Below are 17,839 nucleotides of genomic sequence, written 5' to 3' on the forward strand. Positions count from 1 at the left end.
CTGCTCACACTACAACCATGTAAACGATTTTTTTTCTTTTTTTTTGGAAGCCAAGGGAAGGCCTGCTGGCAAAGGAACAAGTCTTTCTATAATCTCGTTACTTGTCCCAGTAACCTCTTTGCTAATGCTGGCGATTGTGCAGCACACCAGCAGGTCAGACCCAGACCTGCTGGGTGACCTGCACTAGCTGGGTTAGGGCCAGCTGGATGGCAGGTGAAGCTGCATAAAAATATGACAGGCAAGAGATGCAGTGTTCGGAGAGGCCATGGGAATAGGTTCGAAAGGAAAAGGGAGGAATCCCAGCAGAGTTTTAGTGGTGGTCATTCTTGCACTTGTGTTCCTTGCAAACTCAGTTTTATCGACCCAGGCAGATGCTTGGGAGCATGCACAGGCAGAGCAGGCTCTACCATGCCAGTAAGCCCTCCCTCTTGTAGCTGATCCACTGGCTGACAAAGCTCCAGGTAGCTGCTGAACAGCAAAGCAGGTCTCGCTGCTGCCTCCAGAGCTCCAGATCTGCCTGGAAAACTCAGCCTTGTTGCACCAATGGAGTTTTCTGAAATGCAAAGAGAAAATCTGAAATGCAGCCAGTTGTGCTAGCATCCTAATGGGAGTGTTTGGGGCTAATATCTGACTCTCATACTGCCAGGTGAAGGAAGAGTTTATTACACTCTTTTAGTAGGGCATGGGCTAGTTATATGCAGATTTGAGAATATGAGGAACCAACCTCCTGCATTCACCTTTTTTCCAGGACAGAAATACTGAATGCATGTAGGGAGAAAATAACTTCAGCTCTAAATTGTTAATGTCTGGTCATCTTCAAACCTCAAACCCCAAACACTTTTGACAAAACTTCAATTTGGCAAAGATTTCAGTAAAAGTGCCTTTGATGTAGCCATACTGATTTCAGTGGAATTACACCAGTGATCATTATTGCCCATTTTGCATGGCACAGAAGAGCACCATTACCCTGAGTAGTCCACATTCAGTAGTGTTTCTCAAGAGCAGGCACATTTTACTGAAGGAGGCTGTCTTGGGTCAACTTTTGTCCTTTGTTTCACCTCAGGATTATCAGCTTCCTTGAAAATTACTCAGCAGGCAGAGAAGTGCTCCACTTCAGAAAGCACTGCTCTCAAGGAGAGATAGTACTGATTGCCCCTCTAACCACTTGTAAATACAAAAAAAGAACCAAACTGCTTGAGGAAACTACCTCAAAAGGTAGCAGCACAGCAAGAACTGGCTTTTATATTGTCATAAAGAGTCAAATAGCAAGTCTGGCAAATGCATCTGGGCCTCAGGTTAAGACACTGCCACACTTCATGTGGGACTGGAAATGTGTTATTCCTTATGAGCAATGTTTATGGAAGTAGGTACGAAATCAGCAAGACTGATGGGTAGAATTAATCACCTTTCACAAGTAGGGAGTCCAGAGGTGGCATGTAATGAGCATAATGGTATACGAAAATGGTGCTAAAAAGATTTAGTTGCTGTAATAAAACGTCCCCCAATACTTAAACTTTTGATGCAACATTAAAGCACAATGCAGCATTGAAAGTAAAGATTTTCTTTTCAATACAGCATTTATTCTACTATGTGCATTTGAGGGGCTATGCATTATTTCCTTGCTAGCACTAAATGTAAACAACTTAAAGCCCTCAGACTTTACTGTCCTGAAGCATGAATCTGGAATAAATAGCACGTAAGGGAGCCGTGCACCACATTTATGGCCATCACTGTGTCTACTGCATTCAGACATTTGGCATGATTTCTTTCTGTCCTGTCCAACATCTGTTCACTTATTTCTGTCCTCACCATGATCTGTTCACAGAATCATGACCTGGTTTTTTTCCTTTTTTGCATGGTGCAGAAGTCACTCTGCTTTCCTATGCTTGAACAAAATAAACAAGGAGCTGGCATCTCTGCAATCTCACTTGTGCGCAGAGAAAACAAGTCACCTGAGAGCCGCAGTGACCTAGAGCATCGCAAGCCCAGTGCCCTTTCCACTTCAGTAACAGAGAGCCTTTTTAATGACATGGTCTAATTTCTGCTGAAGGATTTAGCCCCGAAGAAATTGTACTGTTGCAGTAAATGAAGGAATACTAATACCAACTCTACATAGCATAGCTGCTGTTGTACCAGTGAAGTGGTGCCTTCTGAAAGTACAGCGTATTCACATTCCAGTATTGGAATGAGCTGTACAAATACCTGTATTTCTATGATAGTATATCTGGCCACTCATGGAGCCCTCTGTCATTTTGACAATGTCTAATCATACAGCACCACTTTGGTGCATAAAGAAGCTCCAAGATGCAGTAGAAGGTTAGAGCTCGTAACAGACAATGAAGGCGGAGCAATGCTGAAATAGTAGCTTGTGGCCATTTTAATCACAGACTGTTAAGTAAAGCAAATGCACAAAATCATTGTTAAGCAGGGGTAACTCGCACAGCTAGCTATTTTTGGGCTCCATTCTCATGCAAGCATTCTCCTTTTAGCAGATTTGAGAAACGCCTCCTATTCTTCCAGGGATAAGATTTTGCAAGATTTTTTTGAGAAGCATAACCCGGATTTCATAGCTGTGGAGGACAGACGGCAGCAAACCCCCTTTTATTTCCAAGCCACATCTGGCTCTGGTTTGCATATGGCTGGACTACCTCGATGCTGGCTGCCTCACTGTACTGTCTCATACCCAGGAGCTGTGCCCAGTGCAGCTCTACCACCACCTCCCTATTGTGCCCTACTCACCCTTGGTCTCATCATGTGCGCCAAAGCATTCCCCCTGGGTTTCTGATGAAAATGCCCTGGGAAAGGTTTGCTCAAAGCAGGTGAGAGATTATTCCACCCCTGCTGACTCTCTCAGCAGTCATCTGGCCAGTCATCTTCCCGGACAGGAAGATGGCCCCCTGACATGTGCCTGCCTGTTTGCCTATTGTATTTGCAGTGGGTGTATAAATATACATAACCTCAACAGCTTGGCAAATAGACCCTCTGAATTTTCAGAAATGCTTCTTATAAATGTTTCTATTTCTCAGTCTTCCTGTCTGGATTCCTCAGTGTAGTATTTAACGAATGCCTTAATTTTCATCTTAAAAAAAGAGAGCCAGAAACATCAAAGTACCAGCTTTCCTGTTTTAGATAAAATATGCTGACATTTCACCCAAGAGGGAGGATTTTTAGTAGATCATAGCATTCATGTCTTTAAATACGTCTTTTAAAAAATCTCATTGATGCTTTCCAGTTTCAAATTCGTGCTATTAATAGGTCAAAAAAAGAGGATCCTGGGATAAAGAAATCATGTGATATTGTAACTTAAATGTTTCACATAAACAAAGACCAAAACAAAAGCTGCACAAAGTATCTCATTTTTGGTGTACAGCAGCTGTACTGAAGTGACTGGCTTCTCCCTGTCTGAGCATCAACATGGAGATTCTGTAAAAGCACATTGAAAAAAGCCTGGATTTTATCTGTCCTACTGTAGCAAATGAGGAGTGGCTGTTAACTGAATGTCTTCAGTGCTGTCCAAGCAGCACTTTGCCAAAGGCTTTATTAGGACTGCTGGAGCCATATCTAAAAGAGGTTTAAAACAGAGAAGGCTGCCTTCATCTTTAGAGTTTGGTCTTTAGAAACTTGGAGGTTTTTTCCCAACGTGAGTATCACTCAGGTTTTCAGATTCAAGACCGCATGTGACTATGACACATGTAGCAACATAGTTCCACATGCGACTGGCCACATTTCTTTTTAAAGACAAGACAGCAATTTTCTAAAGAACAATAAGTCTTCACAGAGCTTTGCACTGGATCTAGCCCAGCAGGTGTCCACTGAGTTGTGTTTCTGAGACCTCTTAAATGCCAAAGCACAGGTTGTTAAATGCTTAGCACCTCAGGACCTGTAAATCAGTTTTTGACTCTCTCACTTTGTTTCTTGGTACGTGTTGTGACTTGTGAGTCTGCTGCTGAGGGGACATTTCAATAGCACATTGGGCCTGAACGAACTGATGAAACTTCTGGGCAGTAATCAGCTGGGTTGAACTGGAAAGCAAAGGTGTCACAGAGAAATCTCACTACCAGCCCACAAAATGCAGCAGGAGGCACTTGGGGATGGTAGTGGCAGCAAAAGGAGCAGCAAACTTGCAGAAACTGTGTCTGGAGATAGCTATCCCTAATGTTTTGTGAACTAACACCTTGGAGGCCATAAGCAAAGCTGATTTCAGCAGGGTGGAGCATATCTCCAGCATCAACAGGTCCAACCATTGAACATGACTGTATGGTAAAGAGCACGAGACCTCTTCTGTCATGCAGAAGTCCTAATTTGTATAGAAATCACTTAAAACACACCTAGAAGCCCTCTGGTGCACAGCACAGTTAAAGTCAGTGAAAGCTGGAGTAATTTATAAAGTCTAATTCGCTTGTGTGGTTTGTATTGCTTTCTGTCTGCTGCCTTACTAAAATCTAATTGCCTGATGTCAAATAGGCCATGGAGTGACAAGAATAGTTTGTGCATAGATACTATGTCTATATATACACTCAAAAACTAACAAGTAAGCCTTGTCTGTCAAGTCAAAAATCTTTCTATTTTGGGCTGCGTTTGAAGCCTGCTTTTAGTAGTGAATGTTTTTTCTTTATACATAGTTTGCACAAGTCAGGTTCCATTCCAGCAATGAACATGGCATTGAAAAGACTGATACTGCATGTTTGGGCAGCCTCTGCAATCCTATTTCTTTGAACTGATGATTTCCTTATTAGCTCGTCTTTGCTGGAGAGGATACACGCTCTCACAGCTGGTGCCTTGAACTAGCATTGCCAGTTGCTTTGCAAATTCAAAGCCAAGGCTCCCCTTTTCTGGTCAGTGCAAGAGGCTAGTTTGGTCAGTCCCTTGGCTGACCATTTTTTCCACCAGCTCCATTTCCTTCTTGCCAAGGAGCAAAGTCCTGCGTGGCATTGGGCTCCTGATATTCCTTTTGACGGGTGCTGGTCCTGTCTGTCAAATGATCTGCCGCATCCCTCTGGCAGGATTTGGGCCAAACAAGACACACAGTCTGATGTACTGTTTAAAGGATTGCTTGCAACCAATGCATCACCACCGGTGAACTCCCCTGGCTGAGCTGCAGCTGGATTAGACAGTGGCCAGGTGAGGTTGTAGCCATGTTTTTGGTGTAGAAAGCACAGCAAAATTTCCAGGAATAATTCTATTGGGTGTATGCTATTGTTGCTTTCTGTGACTGTGTTGCTGTGCCCTGGGACACCCATGGTTTCTGGAAGATGTTTGTTCATTTGTTTTAATTTGTGTCTAGCTAAAATGTGATGTGTCTACTTGTGTGAATGTATATGTGTGTGTGTCTGTCTGTATGCCTGTAAATGTGTGGAGACACATCTGTGGTATAAATGAAGAATAACATCTTTGATTAATTTAATAGTAGACTGATTTTATACTTCATGAAACTCATTACATTTAAAGCACGCTGCTCTTTTTTTTTGAAGCTTTAAGAAGTTTATGATTTTAGTCCTTCCAGGACATGCCTTGTCATTCACGAGAGATCCGCAGTTTTGTTCAAAGATTTCAGTTTTTGCAGAACCAGCTAGTTTGTGTGGTCTAAACTCTTGATTTTATTAGGATCTAAAAATAACTTCATATTAAGGCATTGATGGTGAATAAAGTGTATATTGTAAAACTGACACTCTAAATCTGGAAGACCTGACATCTGGATAAACAGCCGATGGATGGCCTGAAATTGACTGTAAAGCAGTAATCAGAAATTCAGTGGGGACAATCTAATATTCAAAAGCAGAGGCAGCTCCTTCTCAATCTTCAGATGGTTTTTGTTCAGTCGGTTCCTAAGGTTTGGATTTTTTCACCTTACAGTCAAAAGCTCTTCGGGAAAAATGGCTGCTACAGGGAATTCCTGCTGGCTCTGCAGAAGAGGAAGAAGCCAGAAGGAGGCAGTCAGAAGAGGATGAACTGAAGGTGAAAAAGCTGGAAGAAAACATACACAGGTAGGGACAGTTTCGCTTTGCTTTGCCTAAGAACAGTCACTCCCGTTAAGGCTAGAGGCATTCCTCACCCAGGTCCTCATCTCCGACAGCAGCTGATAGCAGCTGCACAGGGAAGAGTGTAAGAGGCAGGCACACATACAGCCAAACCTGCCTAGAATTTGTCTCCCAGATGTCCGTGGTTTGCAAGGTAGAGCTATCATGGTATCTTTGTGTTTAATGGACTTTGATGGATTTCCCTCATGAGGGAGCTAAAAAGAGGGCTGAGTTGCCCCTTCTGAAGCATGTTTATGACTTGATCAACACTCAAGAGATTCTCCATTGCTTTACACCTCCTGCAGCCAAAAGGTGTTCAAGGAGGGGCAGCACTCTTTTGCACTCACTTTTCACTGGTGCAAATGACTTTTTGAAATGGAGCAGCAGATGCCACCAGCAGCTCAAATATCTACTGCTTTCAGAAGCAAGTTTGGGTGTTAGAATTATTTCCTTTTATCAGTTTCCCATTGCAGTCTGAATTGACGTTTGTCCTCTTTTTCATGTTTTCCTTTGTTTTGATACAAACAATGGGCTTTAAAGCTCATAAGGAAAATGCTTTTATCCCTCACAGGACAGATTCCAGAGCTGCTTCATCTGCAATTTATGCTATGTGAATTTAGAGGTTTTTCAGCTGGCAGAAAATTGGCAAAAGTTGGTCAGATTTGGCACAACAGCTTTTACAAATGTGTCAGCTGAGGGATGTAAGTGACAGAAAAAAGTAAACAGGACCAACAGTCCAAGGGTTGAGTTATTAGCCTATCATCTGGTAAACTCAATTTGCCTTATGCCAGGTTTCTTGTGAAATTTCTTTGAGAAATCACTGAGAATGTTTCTTTGGGGATATACACAAGCAGACCAACCCTAAGCTTGGGTGACACTAAATGGCTTCTAGGTGGAAGTAATAGATCAGCATGAATGTAAGAGTTGCCTCATACTACTGGTCTCTGTCTTGTGATTCCTGTTAATTAAAACTGATCTGAGAATGTGTATTGTTTTTTTACATCTGTGGTAACACAAGGCAAGAAAGTTGGGGTTTTTTAGATTTCATATGCTACCTGATGTTTTACTCCATAAATTAATGCAGTAGATGGAAAAAAATCATGGGCTGAACTTAGAAACATGTGCTGCAATACATATTTCATCTAGTGCTGAATGCTGCAAGGTATTAAGTGCTCTGTCCCCATCCAGCAAAACACATCAGCATGTGCTTAATTTCAGCTGTGTGAGTACCACCACTGAAGGCAATGAAACCTGATTTGCTTAATTAGTTCAAAGTGTAGGATGAAAGTCTGTGTAAAACCTTTGCCCCTGTGGTTTGTTTTTTTTTTCCTTAACTGAGGCCATGAAATAAAATCTTTTAATATTTGGAAGTAATGGAGCTCTCTTCTGGTGTGACCACCTATCTGTCAAATTGACAGATCAGCTTCTTTCTCCTAAGTTGAAAGGACATTTGTTTGACAGCCTTGTTAGCATGCTTAACTTCCCTGTTATCTTTTTAAGGGAACTCCAAAGACAGTAAAGAAGTGTTTTAATTTAAATGAGAAAATATTACACCTGAACTGCAGAGATAAGACAGGAGAGGTTGAGGTCATTAGTCTAATTACAATTTACATCCATGACAACATGACACATCCAGAGCCCATCAAGATAGGCTGAGAAGGTAAAGGGCTGTAGAAAGGGTAAGAAGAGAGATGTCAAGCACGTTATCTGGAGGAGTGAAGTGGAATGAACTCATGCTGAAAGGATTTTTTTGGTGCCTGTGCACCACATTTCCCCTCTGAATTCCCAGGAGAGAATCAGAGAGGATTACAGGGGAACTGTTCATATGTTCATGTTTGCAGGGGCCTAACGGTCCTGTGGAATTGCACTATGCACTATCCAATGGGACCACTATGAAACAGCCCAAGCCTTCTCAACAAGGGCAACAGAGGACAGACTAAGCTGGTTCACCAGAAAGATATAAAACTACTGCAAGACCAGCCATAGAGTTGATGCCAGGGGACTGTACAATCACTGTGCCGTGGATCTTGCATATTCATTAGAGTCACACTGCATTGTATGTGCAAGCACAGAGCAGCTGCAGTATCAAGACATCTGTGAAAGAGTGTTGTGGCACACATGCTGGGTTTGTCCCTACTGCAAAATATGCAAAGTCTTTTACATTTGCTCCAGGAGCAGGGTGAAGCTTACTCTTGAAGGCCAATGTCCAACCTCTGCTGGCAGCCAGCACCCATGCCCCTGCTTTAGCAAGGGGGAACATGAAGTCATTCCCTTCCTCTTGAAGCAGAGCATCCCATCATCATCACAGAGAGCAGCATTTCTTCTTCTCACACTGAAGCGCTCAGGAAGATCCCTTTCTCATACCTCTGCATTTACTACATGAACAGTCATGGCACAGGAGAAATATCCATCTTTATTTGCAGGCCAGACATAAACAGTAGGTCTGACAAGCTGAGTGAACTGCAGCACTTAGAACAGAAGACGGAAGGAGATAGTGTTTGAGACCAGACTAATGTTCATAAATGTGGATGTGGGCTCATGTAGGTCTGTGCTGTCGAGAAGAGGCAAATATCTCTACCTTAAAAAAACGGTAGGGCTGGCTGTGGGTTTGTAGATGGTCCTGAAGGCCTTGCACATAACACAAATGCTTCAGTTGAGTATTGCTCTTTCTAATTCAGTTTTAAGTGACTTTGCCACTAAAATCAGATGTTTTGCAAGATGTACACGTGCTTGTAGTGCTTATTCTTAAGTTAGTATAACCAGTTCTCCTTTGTATGGGAGGCATTTCATTTCAGCTGGGCAGCAAAAGTGCATGAGTGTACAGACTACTCTTTATTAGACTTCCATGTTATCACGATACAAGAAATCACATACATACTTCAGCTTGTAGCTTGCAAGGCTATGTGCATATGAATAAAATTAGACATGAGTAAGTGTAATGATTTAATGAGCTCCCTCATCTGCAAAAGCATTTCGAAGAAGGATGCCTACATTAGTCAGCATTTCTGTACACTTCATGCCAAGCAACTGAAAAAATATCTGCATCACAAAACTAGAAATAAAGCAGAACAAAGAATGCAATACAAATAATTAAATACTATCATTATGCTGATAATTACCAATTGTCCCAGGAGGACACAGAAGTACCAGATGCACATGCAAGTTAAAAAAACAGGGAGTGCAAGACAAGGACAAGATGCAAGCATATGAACAGTGTAACAGTGGATCACAGACAGAGTGATCATTTGATAGTTGGGATTAGTTTAATACATTTAGAGATTTTGAAATGTGTGAACACTAGAAACAGTCTTTGTATCCAAGAATGCAAAGTGGAAATAGAAGAATAAGCACACTTGAAGCAAGTTTGGTCTGGGACTCCCGGCATTTTCTGCTTGCCTAACTTGAGTCTTCAGAATAAGACTTATGCTGCCCCATGTAAAAACCCTGGTATTGTCTCTTGCATTTCTTTAAAAAATTGTTTGGTCCGGTGAACTGAACAAGAAGATTCGCCCCCTTATTCAACATTCATTGAGTGTTAAGTGGGCGGGAAATTTGTCAGTAGTGGGAAGGATGGAAAGGCATTGCTGCATTATTAATGTTTGAAACCTGGCTGCAAGTTTGGTGGTACCATTGTATCAACGGCAGAGCGAAGCCAGACATGGATTTAGCATATGTCTCAGCACAAACTGTCTTTAGACATAGACAAGCTTTAAAGCTAGTTTAGTTTTTTGGGTTCTCCTAAAGATCTCGGGTCAGTGTTAGAGGAAAGCAGCCACTTCTGAGTTTCTTTCCCATTGTCACACAGTGAGAAAGTGATCTCCTGTTTTCTGCAGCTACCTTAGATTTGGGGTAAATGATACCAAAGGAGTAAAAAAAGCATTTCTCTTCCCTTAAACTTATTCTCAAAATCACAGACCTGAAATATGTTGTTTAGGATAGCATTGATACAGATGCTCAGTGAACTTCCACAGACACATTTCTGATAGTGTGTTGTAGGTGAAACAAGCACTGGAATGTGTGGCATGCCTCCCATGGTTATTTTTACCACATGACAGTTTGTTATTTTGCAGCAGTGAATGGAAAGTTGGCATTCAACATCTGGGTATTAACAGGCAACATTCATAGAATAGAGCAGCCCACCCAAAGCCTGCTGTTCCTGCACAGGATTTGAAAGGCTCCCCAAATTAGTTTGTTTTACTAGATTACATTACAGTACGTGCTGGCAGCCCGTGTTTACTACAAAAGGTGAAGAGTTTTCATTGCTCTGAAGCTTTCATGTAGCATGCCAACATGAAATACCCTGTGACAACATATCTCCCTACTTGATGATGGACACTGGCACGAGATACCAGGACTGGACTTGTCGTGCTCCTGGAGAAAAGAAACCCACTGAGCTAAATCCTCAGTAAAGTGGCATATCCCTTCAGTAATCAACAGTCCCTCTGTTCACGTTGGATGAGGAGATGCCCATCAACTCCAAGGAGAGACAAATCATTGTGCTAGCAGAGCAGCCTTTTTGGACATGTGGACCAGGCAGACAGGTTAGAGCAGTGGATGCTGGATGCCCAGAAAGCACACGCAAGAGACACTTGTGGCACTTTGGCACTGTGGCAGCTCTTGGGGGTGAAGCAATGCAGGACAGCATCCAAGGTGTACGTGTGTCCCCTGTTCTTTACTCAGGGCTACTCAGCTGTCAGCACATCCAGCTCTTAACGTTTGCAAAAGCCCTTTGGGGCTGTGGAGTGCTTCACTCTTGTACATGCTGGTGGTGAGCCACAGCTGTGTCACCTCTAGGAGAAGGCTTTTCCATGATGGTCCAACATGCAGGGAGAGCTCCAGTATTAATGGTGGCAGGGGCAGGTGCTTTGGACCATAGGTCATGAGCTCTTTCCTGGGACAAGCACATATCTTTGCTAGTTGCTGTTGTCTTGCTGATGTGGGCAGGTGGTGAATACATGCAAAAACTCCCTCCCTCCCAGCAGCTCCCATTTCAGAGTGCTGATGTTTTTCTATACTTACAAAACCTTGGAAAGTATTTTAAAGAAGTGTTGAACTGAAAGATGCCTCTGAGAGGGACTGCAGGACAAGCACAGCTTCCATCCAAGAAAAGCACTTAATCTGATGGACCAAAAGAGATGCTGAATGTAAGCTTACACAAGAGAGATGACCAGTGATGGAGGAAGAGAGATGACACCACCTCTCAAGCAAAAGGTACCTTGGCTGTATGAGGGTCTCTGTTGTTGTGCTGTGCTCAACCTATGACTGCTTACCAGGTATTAGACAGAAGTCCTAATCTAGGTAGAATAAGATCCAAAATGGAGTAAACTTCTCCGAACCTGGCAGAATTGTCCTCTTCTTCCATTACTGCAATTGAATATTTCCAGGTGAATGCTCAGATTTGAGTGTTGTCAGAGAGACCGGGCTAGCCCCTGAGAGGAAAACCCTCACCAAGCTGATTTGATATGCAGAAAATTATATCTTATTAATACACTATCTTATTAATAGACTATGAGTGCTTCACAGATCTCTGATGTTAGATGGGGTCTACACCAAAGTCTCTTCTCATTGCAGAGTCCAGCAAATACAGGCTTGTAGTTAAGCTGAGCTTGTCATGGCTGCTGCACCTGTAGCATTTTCTCTCCTCCCAGTGTCCATTCTTTCATTTCTTCCTGATGCCAAGGTTTGTTTCCTGCTTCTTTTTCCCAGGATAAAAACTTAGCATGTCTCAGACTGGGAACTCCGGCTATAATTCAGTCTCTCTTGGGACTATCACTAGTAGTCTTTGCATGACAGAGGGAGAGAGAGCACGTAAGACACATGTGAGAACACTCCTTCAAAACAAGGATCATCTGATGTCAGAACCAGCTGCTCAGACCACCCCTAGAGCAGACAGTGCCAGCCAGGACCAGAGGTGCCATAAAACTCTCCTTAGCAAGGTCTCACCCATTTCCCTTCCATCTTAGCCTTCAGAGAGATATGAATGATTGCTGAAACTTACGCTAGTGCAGAGAACAGTGTGTCTTCCAAGTGCATGGTCCACATGAGTGTGACTGTTTTGCAACTTCCACATTGATGACAGCTGGAGAAAACGATCAGGAACATTGCTTATTCAACATTTTGGGGGTTTACCTAGAAAGCCAGATGCAGCTGTAGACAAGCCCTCTGTCTGCATCCACATGCTGCCCATATGACCAGTTGCATTGGGTGAGCTCTCTAAGAGTGAAATAGCAAAAATGAGCCAGGCAGTCTCTCCAAATTCTGCTCACCTTATGAGGGAAAAATCAAGCTTTCTGCACAGGAGCAGCTGTTTGTACCCAAGCCCTCTTGTCTGATTCTCTACTAAGATTGATCAATATCAGATCTCATCTGCTGAAGCTCCACAGATTCCAATTCCAGCAACCCCTAAGGACTTTGATTTCCAAAACAGCACATCCTTCACCTCCCATAAAGCTTTTGCTGGAGTGTGTTTCATATGTGATACATTTCTTGGGAAAACAGAAACCAAAACAAAACCAGGCAAAAAGCCTCAACAACAGGAAGTCTCAGATTTGCAAAGGAACCCACTCTGCAGTGTGATTAGAGAATTCTTCGGGACTTGTAGGATGATCTCAGAAAAGCAATGAGTTAGGAGCTACTGGGTGGCAATGGGTTTGAGGTTTTTACATATGGTATAATATATTCAGATTATTTAAAAAAAAAAAACCAACCCCAAACACTTAAAAACAGTAACACAGCTTACTACCTCAGTTCTGAAACTCGACCCACACTTAAAATAGCAGAATGACATGCCAGTGTTTTAACAGTTGCCTAAATGCTGGTATTCTGGGTTTAGGAGTTCTCGGTTTAGATCGCAGGATTTTCCACAACTCCTAGGCATTGCTAGCTTGTAATTACTTAATGATGCCTATGCATCTTATAAAGTGGGCAAAAGGATTGACTGTTCAGTTTGAACACAGACCCCCTCCACTCCAGCTGTGTCTGCTCTCCTCAAATATGTGTACCAGATATGGACCTTGATAAAAACACCCATTTGCCTAATTTGGGAACAAAATACAGAAGAAATTCCAAAGCCCCATCTCTACATATCAAGGAATTTCCACCTCAGGTGCTTTTGACACTTCATCCATGTCAGTATGCTATAGATTAAGAGACATGTTCCTCAAGAAGGAAGGGACACATAGGCTTAAATTCAGCCCTGGACAGAAGCAGCTTTTCAAGAATACCTCTTCAAGGCAAGCTAACAGATTGTAAAGTAGGATCAGTTTCTAAATGGATTAAACCTTTAGTACAGTAGATCATATGCTACAGCCCCTCGTGAAAGGGGCAGTTACTACCTCTGGGCCAGGTTCATCAAGAAAAATGCAATTTCAATCACTGCAGTCTTTCAATAAAATGGGCGTTCTGTGCAAGGCTGGGTTTCTTTTGCCATACTAGATGAGACCCAGTAACAAATTATCAAGTGCAAAACTTCAAAGCCTCCTTGGCTTTAACATTTCAAAGCTAAAAAATTCACGTGACTCTCTGTGTGATGCTGTTTGAAAAATGGGGAAATCTCTTCATAACGCATGTATTTATCATATGTGTTGAATCACCACACTCCCTCTGTATGCAAAGCCATCTAAGATCATCACACTTCTTTTAAGCGTAGTAGAATTGACAGAGGTGTCCTGAACCAGTAAATTGTGGTATATCATAAAGAGTAGGAATTGTTGACTTCATTACATCTGAATTAAATCTTAATCATGGGACAAATGGGATTGTTGCCTGGAGTAAAACAAAAAGGACTTGTCTCCATTCCTTTCCTTGTTATGCATACCTTTGCTGGAGTTGGCCGGTTGGTTGGCTTTCCTTGTACACGGGCAGTGTACTACCACAGGCAGTCCTGGCAAAACAGTCCCTTCCACACAGTTAGTCCATATAGTGCTTGGTGGATGGAAAAAACCAAAATTGTGGAAGTTCTGTAAAAGAAAGGCATGTTTGTGTGGAGGTGTCATACATGTGCACAATTTTGAAAGAGATGACAAACCTGTAGTTTATTTACAAAGAGAAGGCACAGACCTGGGCAACAGCCTGGGTTGATTTTATTGTGTTTGTGCTTTACAGTGATTATTTACTCTGTCTGCACCTTAAATCAGAGGACTTTCCTCTTCCCTGCCAAACATCTCTTTATGTGCTGTGTCTGTGTCCGGCAAGGCCAGAACATGCAGCATGCACAACATGCTCACACACACATGCTTGCAGAGCCTGGGAAGACACAGCTGCAGTTCTGGCCCTTGGTAGCTCCCTTCTCCCAAAGGCTTGGGTTCATTCTGTAAAACTGCAGGAGTTTAAATAAGTCACCTACATATAGAGCATCTTCTCTAATGTAATCTCATTAGCCCCCCATGCAGTCAGTGAGAAAAGCATCACCTCCATGGCCTGTGTAAGACTATCCCCCCTACTATAGGTGCCTCAGTAAAGTGCCTCAAATGAAATGGGTGGAATTTAAGCCTTAATGCTACTTCCTGCACAGGGACCCTCCACTGGGCCTCTGGGCGCTACCGTGATGCAAATAGTCATTAATAACCATTAATTATGTATCCACTGCATCATGCGTTTGTGACTCCAGGCCCTGCCCTGTCATTCTTGCTAGTAGTCAGCACTTACACGTATTTCTGCAGAGCTGGGCTAGCTCTGAGTAGGTAGAAGTGCAATTAGAGGAGGAGTAAGGTGCAGTGTCTAGAGCCACCCAGTGGGCATTGCAAGTTTAGCCTCTTTTTTAAAAAATCTGCAGTCTGAAGAGCACGTCACCTTCCCTGTACGGTTTTTTAACTGCTGCAGTATGTGAATTCTAAGGCAAAAATAATGCAAATCCCGGCTAGTGGTCCACAGAAGACAAAGAACGACTGAATGTGCCATCAGGAATCCTGATTGATAAGAAAGGGACAGCTGTAATGGATTTTATTGAGAAGTTGCAGTTGAAGAAAAAAGCAAAGTCCCAAGAAGGCGCATTCAGGAGCAGAGAATAGTCTGCTGGCACATGTTATCCTGGTCTCACTATAGAAAAGCAAATGAGTAGTAACAGGGAACCTCAGTGTGTTGGAAAAATGCTGGTAGCCATCCAAGAATATAACACATGAATGATATGGTCAAATCAACAACAAAGGACATTCAGAGCACTCAGATCAGCATGTTACAAATGTAAAACATGCTCATAGCCATGTACAAATATGGGCTTTGTAGGATGAAGTGATATACGACTCTGTAGTGTAAGACACTGAGAAATCAGGTCCCAGTGCCAGATTGTTGTAAGAACTCAAACTAGAAAACTGACTTGGTATGACAGATGTGCAGAGGGGCAATGAAACAAGCTGGGGAGAGATAGGGAGTAATAAGTGGAGACAGTGGAAGAAATTAAACAAAAAATGCACATGGATTAAAACCATTTGAAAGTCAGACTTGCATGGCATCTGCTGTGACCTGTTGTTGCCATGGGTGAAAAAGGACTCGACGGGGATGTGAAAAGTACTGACAAGCAGTAGGAAAGAAAAAAACAAACCCAAAGACATTTTGCAAAACCAACAACATAAAAGACGAGTTCAAGGCTAGATATAGCAGAGCTTTACCACAGATTGCTACACAATCAACACCCAGAGCTGCAATTAGGACTTCTGAACAAACAGCATGTTGCAAAGTTTGTTCAGCAAGGTCAAGAAACTGGAGTAGCTTATGACCTTAAAATGTCATTAATGGCTTACAAAAAATATCTGTAGGGGGAGGTAAATTCCAATTTGCAAGGCATTGGAAGCAGACTTGGACAATGTCCATGTTTCTCCTTAGAAGTCCTTCAGCCAATGAAGACTACCTGATATACAAGAAGTCATAGCTATGGGACAGTGGAAGAGAGGTATATACTGAAATGAGTCCAGCTGGATACTACCCATGTAAAAGAATCTGTGGGAAAAAGTTTGATACACCCTAGGTGTCAGTGACATGAGGCTGCTAGGGCTTGAAGAGGGATCTGCTCTGCTTTCTCTGTAGCTGTCAGTCTGCATCAGGACAGATTCACCTCAGTATGGTATCAGAGTCCTAAAAAGACAAATAAGTTCAAGAACAAAGCACCTGCTGACAAAAAGATGCTTTGAAAAAGGTGAAGCTGATTCTGAATAACTGGATCACTGGTGAGATAGAAATTTCAAAAAGCTGTGAAAAGATACTGTAGATTGTAACTGGTCTAGAAAACCTACCAGAACAATGCCATGTACATGCTGTTGCATGCCCAGGAAAATGCATTTAGTCCTTCGCATGAAAGATTGTTAAATTATGCCTACTCTGTACTAAAACATTTTTACTAATGCAGCTACAGAAGCAAAGCTACCCTTTGTGGATTCATTTTTTACCAGCAGAAAGTATGGACACTTAAATGGAATGAGCTCTACAGGCAGATGTTATTGTATAACCACTTCTCTACTGGAAAACATACTGAAATAAAAAGTGTTTAGAAATAATCTACCCTCTAGGCAACAACAGCATGTTAGCGGGATAGTCTGAAGTCGTTAACTGGAGAGAGACCCGGGGACCAGGTCTTTGTATCCTGCATTCCTTTAGACCATGTAAGTGATGCAGAGTGTGTCCCTGGGAATTGCCTCAAGGAGAGAAACCAGCCATGACAGGATGAAGCCCAAAAGGTTAAATTCTTGCCTCTACCACCGATTTCTTGCATGACTTGAAGCAAGGTACTTCAACATTTCTTCCACATCTCATATTCCAGTGTTCATTTGTGTAATTATCTTTCCCACACTTTTAGCATCATGTGATCTGAGCTCGCTGGTACCAGAATTGCTTCTCACTGCATGAAGGGAACATCACTGGTGCCCCTTAGATGTCCTGCGCAAATTTTCATTCTTCAGAATTCTTCATGTTCTCCTCTTATTTTGCAGTGGCAACACAAATACAAAAGAGATGCTTATTAACACAAATGGTCCATGCTTCTAGACAAAGCAGGAAAGAACAGCCTTTCACTGAATGAAGTGATTCACACTGTGACTGGACTTCTGCTTCTTGCTAAGACTGTGTATCTGGCTCTTGGTTGCACACCATTCTGATGTATCAAAGCAGCATGATTTGAAAGCAGAAAAGCAACATAGGATTTGGGTGGTGTGTGCAAGTTACCCTGTGAAACTTAGGCTTTAACTCTTTAATATGCAAAAGACAGAGACAGGCAAGTTTAAAATGTTCAGCAGCATCTATTGGGTATAGGCTCTGGTGCTGACGAAGTAAATAATCCTTCAGTTAGCTCTGAGCCTGTGTGCTGATTGCACTGCAGCTGTAGCAAGGTGGAGCAGCTCTGTAAATACTCAGGTGGTTGACGGTGCACTCCCATGGTTGGCGGTCGCGTCTAAGCTAGCTCAGATATCTTAACACTGTGTTACATAGCACTGAAACCAGTGCAGACTTTCACACTGCAGCACGATTATGTCAAAATCTGAGGGCTGGCTTCAGCCTCAGTGGTTGTGGTAGTTTCCACTCATCTGTAGGTAGCTGGTGCAGGACAGGCGCAACATGGTCTACCTAGCCACCCAGCATTCAGCTGGCTAGCTTGAGCTGGCATCTAAGTTGCTGCAGCCTCACTCGTATCAGCACTGAAACAGTGCAAGCTCTGGGTGGGTAGGGCACATCCCTCTGTGCTGAGATCATACTTCTGGTGGTCTTGAAGACATCGTTTGAGGTGCCTCAGGCCTATAGAGTGACACAGCTGCATAATTAAATGGGTAGCTTTTGTTGATAATTCCTGGGGGTGTTTTATTTTTTAATTCAGCTGTCAAAATCCAGTTCCCAAATGA

General features: G+C 42.6%; 1 protein-coding gene across 7 annotated transcripts in view; it reads left to right on the forward strand.

Moving 5' to 3' along the window:
- PALM2AKAP2 (PALM2 and AKAP2 fusion) overlaps positions 1-17,839 on the forward strand; it is a 283,007-nt gene that overhangs the window by 62,465 nt on the left and 202,703 nt on the right. For all 7 annotated transcript variants that reach the window (XM_052778157.1, XM_052778159.1, XM_052778158.1 and 4 more), the window contains exon 3: positions 5,854-5,984. In XM_052778157.1, coding sequence (XP_052634117.1) covers positions 5,854-5,984 — 131 coding nt within the window. The remainder of the gene's footprint in view (positions 1-5,853; positions 5,985-17,839) is intronic.

Source organism: Harpia harpyja, chromosome Z (assembly GCF_026419915.1).
Source record: "Harpia harpyja isolate bHarHar1 chromosome Z, bHarHar1 primary haplotype, whole genome shotgun sequence".
Lineage (NCBI taxonomy): Eukaryota > Metazoa > Chordata > Aves > Accipitriformes > Accipitridae > Harpia > Harpia harpyja.